Raw genomic sequence first — 20,255 nt, forward strand, 5'->3', positions numbered from 1 at the left:
TCACTAGTGAAAAATTCTCGTCCATTATTGGTATGGATCCTTTGGACTGTTTGTCAAACTAATTTTTGACCATGGAAAGGAATTTTGATAGATGAGAAAAAGTTTGTCCCTTTGATTGCATAAGAAATACCCAAGTGGTGCGAGTATAATCATCAACAATAGTAAGGAAAAACCAGGATCCATCGTGATGTGGAGCATGACAGGGACCCTAAATATCCATATGAATCAAAGAAAAAGGATTAGTAGCTCAAGATGTGCTAATTGGAAACGATGCTCTGGATTGTTTGGCTAAAGGACAAATTGGACATTTTGGGAGAGGAAAACGAGCACTATGACCCAAACGTTAATGAGAAATAAGAGTTTTATTGCTAATAGTAGCTTTACAAGAGATGCTATTATTTAACAATTCAAAATTTTTCGATAAATTTGTGCAAAAATATAGTCCTTGTGCGATACTACCCAAGCCCATCAGTTTGCCAGTCAAATGGTCCTAAAAAAAACAATTGTCGAAATTGAATATAGCACAATAAGAATTATCCTCACAGATTTTGGAAACTGATATGAGATTGAACTTGAAATCCAGGATATATAGGACATTTTTTAGGATAATGTTTGGACTGAGATAGACATAGCCTATTTTGTTGACAAGAGTGGTGTTTCCATTGGAAGACGTATAAATACGGAAGAATGAGGTTTTCTTTGAACATGAAAAAATTGCTCATTGCAGATTATATGGTCATTGGCACCCGAATCAATTATCCATGCATCATCCGAAATTGAATTCCTTTTTGAGAAAAAAAGTACCTGAAAAGCTTCCAGTCTTTTCCGTGGTCCGTAATTGACTCAGAGATTTCATAATGTTTAGGTACTCATCCTGAGTAATTGTTTGTTGCAATCCTTGTGCCAAAACCTGATAAGCAGAAAAATCTCTCTCCCTTTTTTCTTTATCGTTTGGCTTTCCAAGTAATTTTCAGCACGTATCAATAGTATGGTGTAGGCGTTTACAGTAGTCACAAAAGTTACCTTTTATTTTGGAATTTTGCCCACTATTTCTTTATGCTGATGTGGCGCCTCGTGAGGCATTAGATGGTTTGAAAGTTGAGGCTGACGTGGCACCATACGGGCCACTTGATTCGACTTATGGGGAGATTAGATAATGGGCGTTGGATCCTGCTTTGCTATCCTGGCCGTCCACTCGGTTTCCTTTACAGTTTCTATCTTCTTCCAACGCTGCTCCCGATGCTTCGGTATGGCGATTTTGTCACTGCTCCGAGGGCAATACTCTCGATTCGCCCGTGCTCGGCCGCGGCTAATTGTTGGCTCTCCTCTTGGATAGCCAGCTGATAGATCCGGCTGAGTGACAACATTGGATCCACCGCCAAAACCTGTGACCGAAAGACAGAGTATGTGTCGTTGAGAATGAGTAAGAATCTCATAACCTTTTCTCGTTCTTTCATTTCATGGTATTGTCGGAGAGTGGCTTCGGGTCCCTCAAGTTGTTCCTTGGCCGCCTCGAGCTCATTCCATAGAGCCGAGAGCCGATTGAAGCATGTGGTGGCCAAAAGGTTGCCCTGTTTCAACTCGGATAGGGCTTGAGTGAGTGCGAACAATTTCGCTTGATCTAACTTCCCGTACATTTCCCATATATTCTCCCAAATTGTCTTTGAATCTTCTGTTGGTGGGAGTCCGGCCGCGACATTGGGTGCCAAGCAATTCCCGATCCAGGTGCATACTAGTTGATTGCATCGTCGCCAGTGCTGCTATAATCTCTCATCGGTCGGAAAGAGGACGGATCCATCGAGGAAGCCGTCCTTATCTTTCGTGACCAGAGCACGCTGGAGATCTCGAGCCCAGGCGGTGTAGTTGTCTGGACTGGCGAGCTACATGTTTATGAGCCGGAGTTCTGGTCTGTCGGCCGGCGAAGTGTAGAGGGGATCGCCGGGTTCCGAGCGGCCGCTGCTGCCTGGTATTGTGTACGGGATGAAACTGGGTTGGAATCCGGGTTGGAAAGCCGGGTAGGATTTGTCCCTAGACCCGGGTGAGTGGGTTTGGGTCTATTACCCTAACCCGTCCAACCCGATCCATCATTTGCGTTTGCTCCAGGTGTGAATGGAAATGGCCCACCTCCACTGGGTTGTGTTCCAAGCCTTGGAGCTCCATCTTCTCTGGCCCATATTGAGTCCACGTCTGACTTGGTCCAGTGGGCCACTGGCCTTGAATCGGAAACCACTGAATTGGTGGCCACTGGATGGGCCCAGAAACATGAACTGGAGCTGGGGCAGAACCAGCCGAGTGTTGGCCAGAAATCCTCTCTTCTTCAGGCAGATCAATCTGATCTGAGGTTTGGATTTCAGGCTTCCTCCATTGAAGGATTATGGCCATCACTGGTGTTTGTGTTTTTATCCTTGGGCATGGTATAGAAATTGAATTCCTACCTGGTTTGCTGATTTGTTTCGCAGGACAGAATATGCAACAACAAACCAGAAAGACAACGGAGGCAATTCTAGGATCGCGGAAGATAGGTCAGGAATGAAAGCTCTGATAACATGACAGAAAGTGAAGAAGAGAGGAATTTTCTTGCATTGATCTGTTTTGTATACATGTACACGTCCCTATTTATAGGACAATGAATAAAGACAAAATTAGGAAAAAGAAATATGAAGGATTACATTTCCTAATCTACTGAATCAATTATGGATACTGATTGAATCAATCAGTCCACTATCAGAATCAATATCAATTAGGATCAATATCTCCAATCATATCTTCAACAACCCACATTAACAAACCCTTCTTTATTTTCTCCAAATGACAATCGTCCTTCTTTCTTAAAAACAAATCTCTCTCTCGAAACCAGACCAAGTTCAAATAATATCTAACGAACCACCTTACAGTCGAGCCTAATCTCTTGGCCACCGGTCAAGCTGCTCATCTTGATCATGGACTGGATGAAGGCGTTATTGAACTCCTGCTGCGAGCTCGCAAACTTGGTGACCAAGGCCTTGGTCTGTGGGGTCGTGAGCAGGGCTTGATCCGAAGTGAAGATGCTCTGGCCCTGAAGGAGCATCTTGAAGTAGACGTTGTCGAAGATGGTGAAGGTCGAGTCCATTGTCGATCCCGCGTTCTTCACCGTGTTGTGCAATGGGCACACGTTGCGTAGGTTTGCCGCGAAGGACGGGCTCAGCGATGGGTCAACGTCGGCGGCGGGGCTGAAGTTGTGGATCCTGTTTTGGAATGACGAGCAGTGAGCAAATCCCAGCGTGTGGCCTCCTGCATGCATGCGAAAAAAAGTAATTTTACGGTTACACGGCTTAGCGATTACGTGGTCTAATAAGCAATAAGTAAATATTGCAAAATCACATCACGTGATGACGTGGTAAAAAACTAAACGGTCATGTCATAAAGTATATTCTGTGAATGGATAGTGCAAAGTATGCAATTTTACCCTTTTCATAGTTGAAATCACAATTAAATCTTGCCGAAAATGTTGACACATTCAAACCTTTAATTTTTCTACCAAAAAAAGAAACATTTAATTTTTTTTAAAGCTTTCGCAAACGTTAATGTGTAATGTCTTACCGGATAGAGCCACTAAATCTTCCATGGAAAGGCCTCTCTGGGAGAAGCTTTGTTGGAGTTGAGAGATGTTGAAGATGGGAGCTGGTAATTGCCTGGTGTCACTTGCCATTGATATTCTTCCATCTAGCCTCCCTTTTGGCACATTCCAAGTGGGTCCTCCAGACTATATACCAGAAACATCATATGGAATATAAAGATAAACATTCATAACCCTTCAATAGCAATTTCATCTTAAGTTGAATTGTTTTTTGCTCTTGCAATGTTGAACCACAAGTCAATAGATTGACATATTCTAATTATGAGGACGAACCAGAGAGACAGCATCGCGAGCAGCGAGAGCCAAGATGTCGGCACAGGAGACGACACCAGGGCACAGTGCTTCCACTGCCTTCTTCGCATTGTCGATCACATAGAATGCATGCAGTGAAATATTGGGAGGTCCATCTTTCTCTGCTGTGTTGCCTCTCGTTGAGTTCAGCAGCACAGAACCATCACACCCCTATTTTTCATACCGAAGCCAACATACATTAATATTGCTCCAATTTGACCACTATAATCTATCAGAGCAGTTCACATAAATAACATCAGCTATACATAAGGAAGTGACGATCACTGGTGTAAGACACATTGGTTTATGACATGGAACTCTGCCTTAATTACGCATATCAATCCGGAACCATAGAATACCCAACTAACCATATGAATCAGGTAATCCGTATGAGATAGGTTTTACTATATAAAGATGGAAAGAAATAATAAGGTTAAGAAGGAGAGGAAGAGAAATGAGTATACTCTAATGAAGCAGTCGTGAAAGTGCATCCTCAAGAGTGCAGCTGGAACAGTATTGTCATTCACTAGGGCTTTCTTGACAGCAGCTGTGACCGTAGCCTCGAGCTGTGGGCAAGCGTGGTCATAGTAGTTTGTGCTCAGTGCATCGGTAGGAGAGAGAATTTGAAGGATGAGAAAAGCAGAGACGAGAGCAACTAGGAATGCCATATTCGGAGCTTTTTCTGAGTAGATTTTGCAAGTCACGTAGGAATAGTGCTTCCTGATGAATCATGAAGGACCTGATGAAGGTATTTATACAGTGATGTTAAAAGGGGTCACGCGTCACACAGATTGAGGTTGTTAATTGGAGAAAAGATAGGGTTGGTTGGCAAATTTGGTGATCAAGAACCACTGTTGGCTAGTGGAGTAGCGTTCTTGAAGCAAACTCATTGCATAAAACGACAACTCAATGTCACATTTGATAACTATTGTTCTAGTTTGAACAACTATAGTCAACTTGTCGATCAGGAGGGAAATAAATAGTCTTTTGATCCTGTGTCTAAACAGATGTTTCAAGATCAACTGTTTAGGTCAAGTTAAACTCTAAAGATTAAGAAGTCTGGACAGATGGTCGAATGTGCGGCCTTTATAATTTTCCGAGGCAGACTGCTCAGCCCCAAACTGGCTCGATGCCCGGCTATCATCCGCGGATCCTTTTGGTCCATCAGCTGGACATCCAGAACAAGATGGCTGGACATTCTAAGCACAAGCGCTGAATCTACTATGTCAGTCGCCGGGCGTCTGGGTTCAATCCTCTAGATTTCCAGGCTTGTGCACACGGACTAAATTCAAGTGTTGTCATCCGCCGGGTAACTTCATAGCTCAATTCGAAACCTAATCAAGTCTGGGTCAGTTAATTGCAAATTCAAGGCACAATTAACAATGATTACCGTTATTTTTAGTTTCACCTTCTGTGCGTGCGATATTAGATTTAGTGCCGTATGCGGCTGATAGTGTGACGAGTCACTTTCGTCCACCTTTCTCCTTCTAATTTTGGGGTCGATTTGAAACCAAGTAAAGAGATGCCAAAGTTCGTAGAAAAGAATTAGACCTTGCAAAAGCAAGTTCATTAGCATAGAAGTAGACCCTGCAAAAGCATTGATATAAGAGAGACAAGGAGAATAATGTTTGGTGGATAGGGTCCAACGACTACAGGCATTTTGGAGTAATGTAATCCGGGTCAACTAGTTGTTGCTTGTTCGGTTAGCTTATCAAATTGGAATCTATCCAAGGTCGAGATAATATTTTGTCCGTACCGAATAATCCCATGTGGTGACACGAAAAAACATAAGTCATTCGTGATTAAAAGTTAGTGGCACCTGAAAACATATGAGTAAGATGATTTAAGCAATGTAATCAATCGGTTACGCATAAACCGTACAAGTGACCTGTTCATCGAGTCAAACCCTATAAGTGGCTAACCGAAGTCTCTTGTCTCGGGCATTCTTCAAGTACGCACCATACCCTTTATAAAATTATCTTTGTTTAGTCTTCGATGCATTATCTTGGCTTAATCAGTTGAAGATACTTGGACTTATCCGTTGGATTAAGCGGTCCATCTGCATCCAACTACTATATGACAGAATAATGCTATTCCCAGAAATTTAAGTAACTAATCCCCACCGTCCCTTAGATTTCTAAGGAATTATTCAGTAGCATGGACAAGATCCTGCGCATTAGGTGAGTCAAACATGTTCTCATGACCTATGCTAGAGTGAACAGTTCTCATCGGATGAGCCGCTCTACGGGTACGAATCCTAGGCATGCCCCGTCACTTCAAACCTAGTTGGAACTTGCATTTTCAAATTATAAACGAATTTGCTTTCTAAACTTTGACTTGACATCTGTTATAGCCCACTGGATATTAGGTAAATGAGATATAGGTGCTGAAAATTAAGGTTCCCGAAGATACACATCTCACTTTACTAAAACCAAAACCCTGTTACGTGCAAAATTTTACTTATCCGAAGTTATTTTTTCACAAACTTTTGATGAGAATTATATTGTGGATTTGCATCTGCTGAATCAACATATAAGAATTATTCCTCCGACAGAAATGACTATTCTCAAGGAGTGTTTATCAATTATTTTAGTATTAAGTATAGTTAAGTGATAGGAAAATTACCAAAACAGTTCTAAATCTATTACAATTGTGTCAATTCAGTCTGAAATCTATTTTTTTGGTCAATTTGGTCCTAAATCTTTTGCATTTGTGCTAATTCAGTCCATCCGGCTAATTTTGGCCGGCCGGCGTTGACGTGGACGCTAACCCGCGCCAGCCGTCCGGCCAATGCTGACGTGGCAATTTTTTTAATATTTTCGAATTTTTATTCTTTTCTTTTCTTTTCTTTCCCTTTCTTTTTTTTTTTTCCACATTCATCTTCAACCTCTAGCCGGTCCCCAGAACTGATAATTGGCCAAAAGCGGGGGCCAGCGAGGTCGACCCCACCGACCGCTAACGAGGGTGAGCCTCACCCACCCCTGGCGAGGCTCAACCTCCCCGTCGCTGAGCGAGGTCGACCTCTCTAGTGGCTGGCGAGATTCAAAATCGTCGACAACTGACGAGGTCGGCCTCACCCAACAATGATGAGGTCAAGCCGCACTAGTGACCGAAGGGGCTGACCTCCCTCAACCATGGTAAGGCTCATCCTCGCCCAGCCATGGTGAGGCTCATTCTCGCCGTCACGAGCGAGTTCGAGCCTCGCCCAGCCATGGCAAGGCTCAAACTCGTCGCTCGCCAACCACTGGCGAGGTTGACCTTGCCAGGGGCGGGCGAGGCTCACCCTCGCCAGCAGCTGAAGGGGCTGACCTTGCCTCTGGTTGGTCGCCGCCTCTGGTCTAGAGGTTTCAGATGAATGCATGAAAAAAAAAAGAAAGGGAAAGAAAAGAAAAGAAAAGAAAATTAATAAAAAATTCAAAAAATATTTAAAAAATTGTCACGTGCTGCCCGGCCAAAATTGGACGGATGGGCTGAATTGGCACAAATGTAAAAAGTTTAAGACTAAATTGGCACAATTGCAATAGGTTTACAACTTTTTTGGTAATTTTCCCGTTAAGCGACTTAAATAGGTGGGCTTAAAGAGAATTGTTGTTTTGTGGCCCAATAAAAAAGTAGTATGTAAGAGGCCCAAATGGGATGAATCTAATGGGCTCAACTCACAATACTAATGGGCCCACATGGTGACTGGTTAGAAAAATTCAAGAAAATTTGCACATTGAATGCACTGAATTTTTCGACCAAAAAAGAAAATGCGTTGAATTTCAATAAGGGAGTTTTTCCTTTTTTTAAGAAAATTTAAGAGTTTTTTTTAGAAGAAAAGAAAGTTTAAAGGAAAAAATATTGACAATGTCAGTATATTGACCAATGAGAACGAGCAAATATTTTTAAATTAACAAAGAGAAAGAAATTTTAATAAATTTAAGATAGTCATAGATATTGGATATATTTAGTACGGTCTAAAGGAATAAATAATAAAATTAACTCTACAAGAATGAGAATGTAATTATATCTCTAATAAAATTGGCTGGATATGCATAATGTGTAATGTGATGATTTGCAAAAAAAAATACTAATATAGAATAATATAGAGAGAAAATTTGACTTTGTTGTTTCCAATGTAATACACCATAAAGAGTAAAATTGCTTAAATGCTTACATGTGGAAAAATATGATATCGGAGATATTGTTGCTTGGTTAATAATGACTCAAGGAATTGTTGACACCACAATTTTGGCGACCTATTTAGACATTTATTGCATGGAAAATTATGGATTGACCATGATCCCTAAACAAAAAGATTATTCATTTCGCTTTGCATATTAGTAGCATTTTTCATTTAATAGTATTAAGCCCACATAAACTGCATTTTAGTTGAGTTGGAGCTAATTAGACTGGTGCAACGAAAGTTGTGAGCTTAATTGAATTAGTTGGATTAAGCCCACAAGAAGACAAAATTTGGCCAAGCCCATCAATCCTTTCAATGTGGCCGAAATATGCATATGATATATACAAGGAGTACTAAGATACGAAAGATTGCAGTATCTGACCAAATTTAGAGGAAATAAAGGTATATGAATCATGATCGGTCAGAATCTTTGGCCAAGTGACATTCGTTGAAAGAAGGAACTAAAATAAAATAGAAGGAAGTGAATAGTTTAAGAAAAAGATATATATTCACCGCATGGACTAAAAAGAGAAAGAGTATGTGCACTAACTTATCGTGAAAGTACAATTGAATCTTAAAACTTGCAAAAAGTGAAATCAAATCCTAAAATTTATCAAATTGATGCAATCAAGTCCTTCTATTAATTTCATTCGACTTAGCTAACAAAAAATGCTGACGTGCCTTTTTTTAATATTTACTCTCTACTACGTGATGATGACGTGGCTAAAACATGAAACATAAGGCTAAAACGACGTCTTTTTGATCAAATTCTAATTTTTAATACAAATTTTATTTAAATTAAATTTAAAAATAAGCTAAAAAAGAGAGAGTTCGAATCCCTCGCCACCACCGCCACCCCAACATTGCTGGGAAGGGCTGGTGATGGTGGGGAAATGGTCTATGGGGGTCGCCAGAACAGAGCAAGGGCTGGCGACCTTGCCCGATAAAAATAACAAATGTTGAATTAGAAAGAAAGAAAAATCTAGGAACCAGAGGAGTTTCTTCCGCTAAAAATAACACTTTTAGCGAACATAAAAAGAAATTAGAACCAACGCACGCTATGGGCAACACGTACATTCTGTATATGAATTTGAATGGTTTTTGTTTTCAGTTAGTGGTACTTTTCTGCTTTTGACGGCTCTACAATTCTAGCCTTCGAAAAAAAAAAGAGATAAGTGCATTGAAAGTTCTAAAACTCGTCGCGAAAGTACAATTAAATCCTTAAACTTTCAAATAGTGCTATTAAGTCCTAAAACTTATCGCAAAAGTGCAATTAAGTCCTAAAATTTTCGAAAAGTGCAATCAATTCCTAAAACTTATCAAATTGGACTAATCTAATCCTTCTGTTGAATACATTTTTTGAAATTTTTAGGACTCGATTGTATTTTCGTGACAAGTTTCAGGACCTGATTGCACTTTTTGAAAATTTTAGGACTCTATTGCACTTTCGTAACCAGTTTCAAGACTTGATTGCGCTTTTTGAAAGTTTTGAGACTCAATTACACTTTCGTAATAAGTTTTAGGACTTCCAGTGCATTTATCTAGAAAAAAAATTTAATGAGAAGAATAAATTAAATTGGAGAACTGAAAGGAGACAATTTGTTGACGATGAATTTAAATTCTTTGAAAGAAAAGTCTACTTCATGTAATTTGCATAGGCAGTCCAGAAAACATTTGTTTGGAAGAGAGTGCAAATAGAAGAGGAGGTCTGCCAAGAAAATTCTAAAAGTTAGTGGAGTTGGAAAGTTATTTACTGCTTCCAAAGCTTCCTCCATCGCTGTAGCATGGCAGCGCATGCACGTTTTGCATATCAACCCTTCAATATTTGAGTAATTATGAGTTTCAATCCTTGCTGCAAGGCTTATCATGAATATAAAAGAGAGATCAAACCCTCAATGGAGTAGCGTAGACGAAAAGGGGGAAAATATATATATCACCGACACCATATACTCCTGCTATAACAACACAAGGGGGAAAAGTCAACATTTGGCTGACTTTATTAGTAATACTTGGAATATAATTGAACAAGCATCTGAATTCGAAAGATAAAGCTAATCATATATATTATATATGCCCTTTTGACCGAGCTTCTTATTACAGTGCAGCAACAAATCACATTGATCAAACCTCAAACCTCCACAAGTTGGTGATGATTACAGAGTATGTTTAATGTCAAAACCTCTGCTCTATACTTTGGCTCAACAATTACTGATGATTTTCAGAGCCTTTGAGTTGACGGATCGATTTCGCTTCCTCAAAACTAAAAATGTGGCGGGCTGCTCTTTGTGAAAATAAATAAAGCACGCCTCGGCCAGTCCAATCGATCACCGTGAAACTTCGAAGCCACTCTCGAATTCAACTGAATTGAACCGAGCTAGAGAAGGTTTGGCTGAATGCCCAATTTGGTGGCACAATGTCTGTGAAGACCTTAGTCTGTCCATCAGTGGTTGTGACCTGAAAGGACAGAGATTGGCCGTTGAGGTATGAATTCGACTGCCAATTAGCCCCCCAGTTCCTCGACATGGTCGTCCATCCTGTGTTCGAGCCTTTGATCGAGACGGACTGGATCGACCCGGCTGCTGCAACGTTGCTTATGAGGACCAGCTCAAAGTAGTCTCTCCCGTTGATGGTGAACCTCACTCCACCATGTTTCTTGCATGGAACCCTGCAAAGGATTATGACCCACCTATATGACTTAGTCCCAGAGCAAATAATCAATTTAAGATGGTTGGGATGTGAGGTGGTAGGTTGAGTCGATCACGGTGCGGACTGAAAATATACCAAAGAAAGCTTAGATTACAGACCTTTGGTATATGACAGGTATGATTCCTCCCCTGTAGATGCCGATCTTTAACCAAGCAGGCTCAGCCATGTCGAAATGCTGGAGGGGCGGGTTGCACCACCCACCATTGTCATTCGCAAGAGCGAAGTTCGGAGGGCAGAAATTGGTGGCAGTGACCGTGATGGAAACTCCTTTGATGCACCACCTGGCGTCAGTTTGGTAGTCACAGATGATCCTGTAGCACTGCCCACACGAAGCACCATTGTTGAACAACGCGGTGCTCAACGCAGTAGTTCGGGTGCCATACCCGGTCGAGTACAAGTCGCCATAGCCACAAGCTCCTCCTGCACATCATCAACTAATGTTAAACTCGAGAGCCCCTAATTTCTTGCGAATTGGGTATCAGGAAATGGTCTTACTAAACAAAGACCACCTCATTCTATACCCTACAAGTAGTTAGCAATGAGCCTATGGAGGCCGAAGCATTCTTGAAATCAAGTTCGTGGATTCCATTACCTAATCTAAGGATCTGTATCGAAAGTTTTCGTGACTAACCAGGTCCATGTGGACCGACGAGTCGTTCCAACAAGAGAAAACGAGTTATATTTTTGAACTTACCCATGGTTCCCGAGGCATCGCTTCCACCGTAAAAGGTGGCATGAGCTTTGGTCCATCCTGAAGCAGTGAATGCATTGGCACTCACAGCAAAATGAAAGCACACAAGCACAATGAGCGGAGCAAAACTGGACTTCTCCATCTGAAAGAGAGAGAATTGGAGGAGATTGAGGTTTGAGAATGACAATGTGATTGGGGGAGAGATGCGTCTGAACTGCTTGGCTTGGCCAAAGACCCCATAGTGCCGCACTTTAAATAAGAGACTGGTTTGGCTCCCACATGACACAACCACCTTCACATGTGATCTCTCCAGACACGGAAAATTTTTTAAGAACAAGAACTTCTTTAAATAATTGGATGATATTTTCAGAAAAGTCTGAAGATCTCAAAGGCCTCATTCAATTGTTCCCACGTTCTCTTCCGTAAGTCCCACATGCAGTTTCTCCCCAAAATAATGTAGAGGAAACCTCCTAATAGATTTTGATGTTGACAAAACTATCCATATTAATCCTATAAATCCGACATGTACTATGAAGTATTTTGATCCAGGTAGATGTGTTCTGGAAGTGGCAATTTTAATACTTTGAGAGAACTAAACTTTCTGGATGACCTCAGACTCTACAAGGTTCATAAGGAAGACTTCAGACTTTACGGGATTCAGAACGACAAGTTCAGACTCTACCATAAAAGTCACTCAGACTCTATTTTAAGTAGACAAGAAACTTCAGACCTTACTTTTGAAACGTTCAGACCTTACTGAAGACCCATACTGACTTAAGTTCTCAATGGAAAGCAAGAATCAAAAGCTATTTAGACTTAAACATTATTCAGAACGAAACATAACGGTTAGTGATCTGGCGTGAATTTCACAGAAGGAAATTTTTTATTGATTCAATCTAAAGCTATAATTGATTGACAATCAAACATTATGCCAAATATACATCACAACGGATAAAACTCTACTTATGGAAATCAAGATTTTGGTTGTATGGGCTACCAAATTCAACGAGATTCATATTTTGTCAACCAACGGCTACTCAATCAATTTTATACAAATCTATCCAAGGTGAAAATTGGAAGATGATCCTCTGAAGACTATCCAACGGCCAGTTTGGAAGTAGAGGAGTATAAAATGAGATTAACGAGGAGCTGAAGGCACTGAACGAAATCAAGAATTAACAAGTCCAAAGTCTAAGCATACTCTGATTCTACTACTTGTCTTTCCTAAGCAAAACACTGAGATCTTGAGGGATATTTTGTAAGAGTGATTATGTGAGATAGAGAGTCTTATCATTCACCGAGTGATATCACTTAGAACTTGTAATCCTTTTTTATCACATAGTGAAATTCAGCCGGTAGGCTGTCAGTGTGGAAGAGTGGACATAGGCTTGATCTAAGCCGGACCATTATAATTTCTTATGTGCAGTTTTCTCTATCCCTAAACTCTTATTCTATCTTTTGTACTGCATACTAGCACATTGTTTATAAAGTCTGCTCAGAATCTGAATATCTTTCAGACTTTAATCTTAATCATTTGTTTCCGTGTTAAAAATTGATCAAAAGTTTTAGATCACGTATTCACCCCCTCTAGGTGATCCTTGCTAGCTACGTCAATTGGTATCAGAGCAAGTTGCTTGTTTATTGAAGTGTTTGTACTTCTAAGCTAACGATCTAAATTGCTAACTTGAGTGCTCCAGGTCTTATTGAAGGACAGTACAATTCCAGACCACCATATTTTGATGGCAAGGAATACAGCGTCTAGAAAAACAAAATGAAAGCATTCGTCAAATCAGTTGATCACATGCAGTGGGATGTTGTCATCAGAGGAGTTAATCCAAAGTCTTTTGCATCTGCATCTGCTTCAAAAGAAAAGCTAGATGGAAGCAAATCAGAAGAAGCTCCATTATCTCAAACTAAGATATCAAAAAGAGAAATTTTAGACTCAAAAGCAATTTATTCTTTTTATTGTGCTTTAGCACCTATTGAGTATGAGAAAATTGCTTCTTATGAATTAGCAAAGGACATCTGGGACACCCTCTACACTACATCTGAAGGAACAGATCGAGCCAAGGAAACTCAGATCAATCTGTTGCTTGGACAATATGAATCCTTCAGAATGAAAATAGGAGAATCAGTTGTAGATATATATGACAGACTTACTGATATAGTAAATGATCTTACATATCAAGGACAACCAGTCTCAGATGCAATGACAGTGAACAAGCTTCTGAGGGGATTATCAAAGGAGTGGGACAACATAAAAACCTCACTTCGAGAGACTCAAAGGATCATGCCTCTATCAATGAATGAACTAATTGGAACTCTTCAGTCATATGAAACTGAACAACTGAATGAGGAAAATAAATCCAGAGGTAAGAAGTTAATTGCTTTAAAATCTAATATTAACTCTGATGATGCAGATTCAGAAGAAGAGGATGTTGATGATGATAAACTGGCTCTCTTCATTAAAAAGGTACAAAAGAATGAAAAAGAAAGGAAGAAACTTCAAAGGGAAGAAGCCATTCGACAAAAAGAAAATCCCTGATGAAACAGATAAATCAAAGGAAGTAATCTGTTTCCATTGCAAGAAGCGTGGACATATCAAACCAAACTGTCCACTCCTGAAGAAAAGAAAAGCAAACTTGAAAAGGCAAAGAAAGCCTTGAAAGCAGAAACCTAGAGTGACACAGAATGTGAAGACAGTGATGAAGATATCACAAACTTCGGTTTGATGGTCAAATCTGACTCAAATTCAGACTTAGACTCAAACTCAGACTCAGACTCAGATTCTGATACTTGAGTTGAAATTGAGGTAAAGTATCTTGAAATTTCAATTGAAATGTCAAATTATATCGATGAATTATGCTCTGAATTTGAGGCTGCTCTTGAGAGAATCTCTGAACTAAAAAAGGAAAATTCAGTGCTGAAGCAACAGGATATTTCTCAAAAGGACAAAATCGATTTTTTGCAAAAAGAATTTCATCAAATCAAGGAAAATCGAGATTTACTTGCCGAGGAAAATTCTGTTTTAAAAAGGAAGTTTTCTGATATCACTTCCAAATTTTCAAATGGTTCAAAAACGCTGGAACATATTCTTTCTATACAAATCCCTTATTATAACAAATCAGATCTCGATTTTGTTAAGGAAAGTGATCATTTAATTGATTTTCCAAAAGTCAATGAGAGATTAAGGCAAAGACCTCCTAGACAAGCTTACAAAAATCATTTTTAAGGAAATTTTGTAAAACCTGTTGGTCGAAGTGCACTCAAGTGCTCAAAATGTGGAGATCCACAGCACTTTGAGAATAATTGTCCTAAAGTCTGGAGACCAATTCGGAGAAACTTTATAAAAACATCCTATGCCACTAACTCTCAAGAACTCAAACAAATCTAGGTACCAAAAAAGGCTTGAGTGTATATGATTTTTGTAGGTTATTAGCAAGAGAAAAAGAAAATGGTACTTGGACAGTGGCTGTTCAAGACATATGATAGGAGATCCAAGCATGTTTATCAAATTTCAAAGTCTGAATGGTGGAAGTGTTTCCTTTGGAGGAAATAACAAAGAAAAAATTGTTGGAAAAGGAATCGTTGAGATTGGAGGACTTACTATCAATGATGTTTCATTGGTAAAATGTCTCAATTACAATCTGATCAGCATAAGTCAACTATGTGACACAGGCTTTAAAATAAGCTTCCAAGAAACATCTGCTCTGGCTCTAGCAAAGACTGCTCTCAAACCTTCACAGGATGAAGACATAATAATATTTATCTTCTGGATGTAAATTCTTATTCTACTCAATGTTTAATTTCTATCAAGGAAGATGAAGACCTATGAAATAGAAGATTGGGGCACATCAGCATGAAACAAATTTCAAAGATCTCAAACAAAAAACTTGTTTGAGGTCTGCCAAGTTTAAAATACAAGAAAATAAAATTGTGCATAGCTTGCACCTTAGGGAAATAGGTAAGAAGCTCTTTTAAGCCTATACATCATGTTTCTACTAATCGTGCTTTGCAGCTTCTACATATGGATATGTTTAGACCAACCAGAACTCAAAGTATTGGTGGTAAGAAGTATTATTTAATTATTGTTGATGATTTTACTATATTCACTTGGGTATTCTTTCTTGCTCACAAAAATAAAGCCCTTTCATATTTTTCAAAATTTGCAAAAAGAGTTCAGAATGAAAAGGGTTATACCATTTATAGCATCAAAACTGATCATGGGGGAGAAATTGAAAATCAAAGTTTTTCAGATTTTTGTGAGGAAAATAGCTTTCAACACAATTTTTGTACTCCTTATACAACAGAACAGAATGGTGTTGTGGAATGAAAAAATCGTTCTTTGCAAGAAATTGCAAGAACTCTTTTGATTAAAAGCAAGATTCCGTATCATTTTTTGGCAGAAGCAGTTTCTACAGCCTGTTAAATTATCAATAGAGTCTTTCTAAGACATATTCTTGACAAAACCCCATATGAGCTTTATAAAGGTAGAAAACCCAGCATTTCATATTTTCATATGTTTGGTTATAAATGCTTTATACTAAAAAATCCAAATGATCACACTGAAAAGTTTGATGAGAAAGCAAATGAAGGATTTTTCCTTGGATACTCCACAACAAGAAAGGCATACAGAGTTTTCAACAAAAACTCTCAGACTGTGGAATAAACAATGAATGTGAGATTTGATGAATATGTTCAGACTTAAAAGGATGAATCTGAACCATCTCACAATGTTCAAGAGATGTACGGAGCTCAACAAGAATCTCCAAAGATCATTAAACCTGTTGAAGAAAGAAAGAAAAATTCATCGATCACACAGCTAGAACCTTCAAAATCTGATGATACTCAAAAGGAGAGATTCAACAAAAACTGGAAACATAAATCCAGTCATCCGAAGAATCTTATCATTGGAGAATATGGCGTCAAAATTCGATCCAAACATAAGGAAAATATCAATGCCTTGGCATTAATATCTAAGATAAAACCAAAAGGGGTTGATGAAGCACTTTCAGATGAAAGCTGGATAGAAGCAATGTGGGAAGAACTTCAACAGTTCAGAATCAATGAAGTATGGGAACTTGTGCCAAGACCCAAAAATCATCTAGTAATTGGAACAAAATGGGTATTCAGAAACAAGCTGGATGATAAGGGAAAAGTAATCAGAAACAAAGCAAGGCTTGTAGCAAAAGGCTACTCACAAGAAGAAGGCATAGACTATGATGAAACCTATGCCGATTACGAGGTTATAAGCCATGAGGCTATTGTGAGCTTATGCTTGTTTCCATAACTTTAAATTATTTCAGATGAACGTGAAAAGTACATTTATGAATAGTTACATCAAAGAAGAGGTATATGTAGAACAACCCCCTGGTTTTGAAGAACCAAGAAAGCCTGACTATGTTTACAAGCTTAAAAAGTCACTTTATGGGCTGAAACAAGCACTTCGTGCTTGGTATGAAAGGTTAAATAATTTCCTTCTGCAGAACAACTTCATGAAAGGTAAGGTTGATACAACCCTGTTTATTAAGAGATAAGGTAAAGATTTTTTAATTGTTCAAATTTATGTGAATGATACTATATTTGGATCCTCTAATGAAGTGATTTGCAAAAGATTTTCAAAGTGCATGCAGAACGAGTTCGAGATGAGCATAATGGGTGAACTAACATTCTTTCTTGAACTACAAGTGAAACAGACCGAGGATGGTATTTTCATTTGCTAAGAAAAGTATGCAAAAGAGATTATGAATAAGTTTGGACTGCAGAACAACAAGAAAATAGACACTCCAATGTCTCATTCGTCCAAATTAGACAAGGATGAGAGTGGTAAACAGGTTGATCATAATATGTATAGAAGCATGATTGGATCTTTACTATATCTTACTGCTTCTCGACCCGACATACTATTTAGTGTCTGTATGTGTGCTAGATTTCAATCTAACCCAAAGGAATCAAATCTCATAGCAGTGAAAAGGATAATCAAATACATTGGAACTTATCCAATGTTAGGTCTATGGTATTCAAAGAGATCATATTTTACTCTTATTGGTTATTTTGATGCTGATCTAGTTGGCTGTAAAATGGATAGGAAAAGTACTACAGGAACGTGTCAATTACTTGGAAATATGTTGGTGTCCCGGTACTCAAAGAAACAAAGCACAGTTGCACTATCTACAGCAGAAGCAGAATATGTGGCTTTAGGAAGCTGCTGCGCTCAGATTCTGTGGATGAAGCAATAATTACGAGATTTTGGAATAGAAGAATCCAGTGTTAAAATCAAATGTGACAACACAAGTGCTATTAATTTGACCAAGAATCCAATTCTTCATTCACGAGCCAAGCACATTGAAATCAAGCACCACTTCATCAGAGATCATGGTCAGAACGGTGATGTGAATATTCAATTTGTTGATTCTAAAAATCAATTAGCTGATATATTCACAAAACCTTTAGATAAATCTTCATTTGAATTTATTCGTAATAAGTTATGTATCACTAATCATTTCGCTTGAAGAATTTTTTTAAGACAGGAATTCTTCAGACTCAAACTATCAAAGTCTAAACGCCTCTTTTCAGACCAAAAGGAATGTAAGATCATTATTTCAAATTTTAGCGGGCATATTTTATGGCAGGAAATTTTGGCAATATCTATACTTATATTTGGAGGAAAATCAAGTACGTATCCTTATTTAACAAATATTATTGATTGAGTGTGCTCAAAATATCTTTGTCTATTATTCAAAATTCCTGAATAATAGGATCACAATTTATAACTTCCAAAAGCGGTTTTATTTCTAAAACCGTCTCCTTTATAAAAAGCCCTAAAAGGAATCCGACTGTTCATTCCGTCACCCCTTCAGACATTGCTCCTCCTCGATCACAAAATCAAACCTTTCTTCACAAGAAAACCTAAGAGAATCATCATGCCTTATAAGAGAAGATCTTCGAGAATTCTCAATAGAGAATCCCAGCCTACTAGAAAAGCAGAATAGATGGAGATCACAGACTCATCTGAGACAAAATCGGACAAGCAAGCACCTTCAAAAGCAACTCCTCAAGCGTCTCAACAATAGTCTTCCCAAAAACTGTCCAGTAAAACTGACTTTCATTTCAAAGATCTTAACTTTGTATGGAAGACTTTTGAAAAGTTGAAGAAGAGCAATGCATCTGAGTCGCTATTAAATCAATGCCAAAGAGACAATGGTTTTCGAACTAAAGTAAAACTCGTGCAAATGTATTCTTTGTTTCATCCTAAAATTGGTCATTCTAGAAAGAGTTTATCTAGCCCTGAAAAGAAGGAGAATGTTTCAAGGAAAGGTAAAGAAAAGGTGGGAAAATCACCGAATCCTATTCCAAAGAAACCTATTTTTGCAAGCCCTAAATCCAAAAGTGGCTCAGACTCTAAGGTTGAAAAAATAAAGAGGATGATGATGAAAGACTTTTCAACAATTTTGAGGTGAGGATAGGAATCGCATCTGAAGTAAAAGGAAATGGAAATCTGTTCAGAAATTAAATGCACCGAGAGTATCACAAACTTTTGTTGTCCAGAGGAATTATGAACCACAGAAACGTTGATTTTGACTATCTGGAAAGTATTGGTATTATGATGAGACAACACTTTGAAAAGTTGGGTATACAGGAATATTGTCTTCAGTCTGCTCATGTATATGCTGAGCTGACTGCCTATTTCTATTCAAATTTGTCCATTTTGTCTCCTGACTGGATTCAGTTTACAATGGGTGATAAGAAGTACGATTTGAAAGCTAACAGATTGGCTGATATTATTGAAGTAAAACGATCCAAATTTACTCCAATTGAAGTTAGTGCATAAGAAACTTCCAAGGCAGCCTAAAAAATCCAAATTTCTCTAGAGGTTCCAAAAGACGCATATCTTATACTGATCTGACGAAGAAAACAATGATCTTACATAAGATCATTATAAATTGTTTGAGGCCCAAAACATCATCCAAGACAGACCTGTCTAAATTTGAAGTGAAGTTGATCTGGGTAATGTTGAATGAGGTTGCATTTTCTCTCCCTCACATTATAATTCTTCATATGTACATAACATTGTTGAAGGACAAGGGACAACTTCCTTATGATGCACTGATCTTTAGGATTTTCATTTGTCTAAACATTCAAATTCCTGATGAATTGTGCAAAACTTTTGTTCCTTTGATGTATGTTGGGGAGAAAATGATTGCTAAGATGAATCTCAAGCAATATGATCTTCGAAAGGAAAGGGAGATTGCTAAAAGCAAAGCCAAAGGAAAGATTGTTGAAAAGTCAGAAGTACAACCTGCCAGAAGAAGAGCAGAAAGAAGAAGAGAAGAAAAGGAGAAAGTAAAGGAGCAGACTGTCTCACCAACTCTTTTTCAAGTGTACAAAAAGAGAAGAAAGCTCCTCCTCAGAGATGAAGAGGATGAAACAGATGAAGGACAAAATGTTGAGATCATAGAGAAAGAGAAAGAAGTTCCAGAGAGTCTGCTACAAGAATGTCAGAACCTACTGCCAAGGCTTCAGAACCAGATCCCGAAGGATCATGTTTGCAGCAACAGGACCTAGGCAGTGTTCCAATGGAGACAAATGAAGGTCAATCTCCACTCTAACATCCTGACCATGCAATGGAAGATCATGATGCTTCAGAACATACAGATATTCAGGAGGAGATACAAACCGAGAAAGGGGCTGAGTTTGAACAGATTGCACATGACAACGTCTAGGGATAGACCATAGAGAATAGGACCATTTTCTCACTTCTGCTAGAAATCAAAGAAAAACAATCA

General features: G+C 38.7%; 2 protein-coding genes and 1 long non-coding RNA gene across 3 annotated transcripts; 1 reads left to right on the top strand and 2 right to left on the bottom strand.

Moving 5' to 3' along the window:
• The first annotated feature begins 1,233 nt into the window (after positions 1-1,233).
• LOC130140777 (uncharacterized) lies at positions 1,234-2,642 on the top strand. Its single transcript, XR_008818772.1, has 2 exons — positions 1,234-1,423; positions 2,460-2,642. It is a non-coding gene; the product is annotated as an uncharacterized LOC130140777 (long non-coding RNA).
• On the bottom strand, positions 2,553-4,631 carry LOC115669779 (peroxidase 64-like). Its single transcript, XM_030590903.2, has 4 exons — positions 4,372-4,631; positions 3,890-4,078; positions 3,580-3,742; positions 2,553-3,270 (listed from the first exon to the last, which is right to left on the bottom strand). Exons 1-4 carry the CDS (start codon positions 4,573-4,575, stop codon positions 2,876-2,878), a joined length of 951 nt encoding a protein of 316 aa, XP_030446763.1. The 5' UTR covers positions 4,576-4,631; the 3' UTR covers positions 2,553-2,875.
• Positions 4,632-10,124: 5,493 nt separating this feature from the next.
• LOC115670020 (expansin-A11-like) lies at positions 10,125-11,676 on the bottom strand. Its single transcript, XM_030591210.2, has 3 exons — positions 11,473-11,676; positions 10,877-11,198; positions 10,125-10,737 (listed from the first exon to the last, which is right to left on the bottom strand). The coding sequence occupies exons 1-3, from the start codon at positions 11,609-11,611 to the stop codon at positions 10,428-10,430; spliced, it is 771 nt and encodes a 256-aa protein (XP_030447070.1). The 5' UTR covers positions 11,612-11,676; the 3' UTR covers positions 10,125-10,427.
• Between the last annotated feature and the right edge of the window lie 8,579 nt (positions 11,677-20,255).

The sequence above is a fragment of the Syzygium oleosum genome, unplaced genomic scaffold, assembly GCF_021117445.2.
Source record: "Syzygium oleosum isolate NSW1041296 unplaced genomic scaffold, Sole_v2.1 Sole_v2.22, whole genome shotgun sequence".
Taxonomy (NCBI): Eukaryota; Viridiplantae; Streptophyta; class Magnoliopsida; order Myrtales; family Myrtaceae; genus Syzygium; species Syzygium oleosum.

Coding starts and splice junctions, on each gene's coding strand:
- LOC115670020 (XM_030591210.2), bottom strand. CDS start 11,611: ATGGAGAAGTCCAGTTTTGCTCCGCTCATTGTGCTTGTGTGCTTTCAT. Junction 11,199..11,472: donor CGATGCCTCGGGAACCATGG/GTAAGTTCAAAA, acceptor GATGATGTGCAG/GAGGAGCTTGTGGCTATGGC. Junction 10,738..10,876: donor ATACCTGTCATATACCAAAG/GTCTGTAATCTA, acceptor AATCCTTTGCAG/GGTTCCATGCAAGAAACATG.
- LOC115669779 (XM_030590903.2), bottom strand. CDS start 4,575: ATGGCATTCCTAGTTGCTCTCGTCTCTGCTTTTCTCATCCTTCAAATT. Junction 4,079..4,371: donor TTCACGACTGCTTCATTAGA/GTATACTCATTT, acceptor TATGAAAAATAG/GGGTGTGATGGTTCTGTGCT. Junction 3,743..3,889: donor CTCGCGATGCTGTCTCTCTG/GTTCGTCCTCAT, acceptor TCTGGTATATAG/TCTGGAGGACCCACTTGGAA.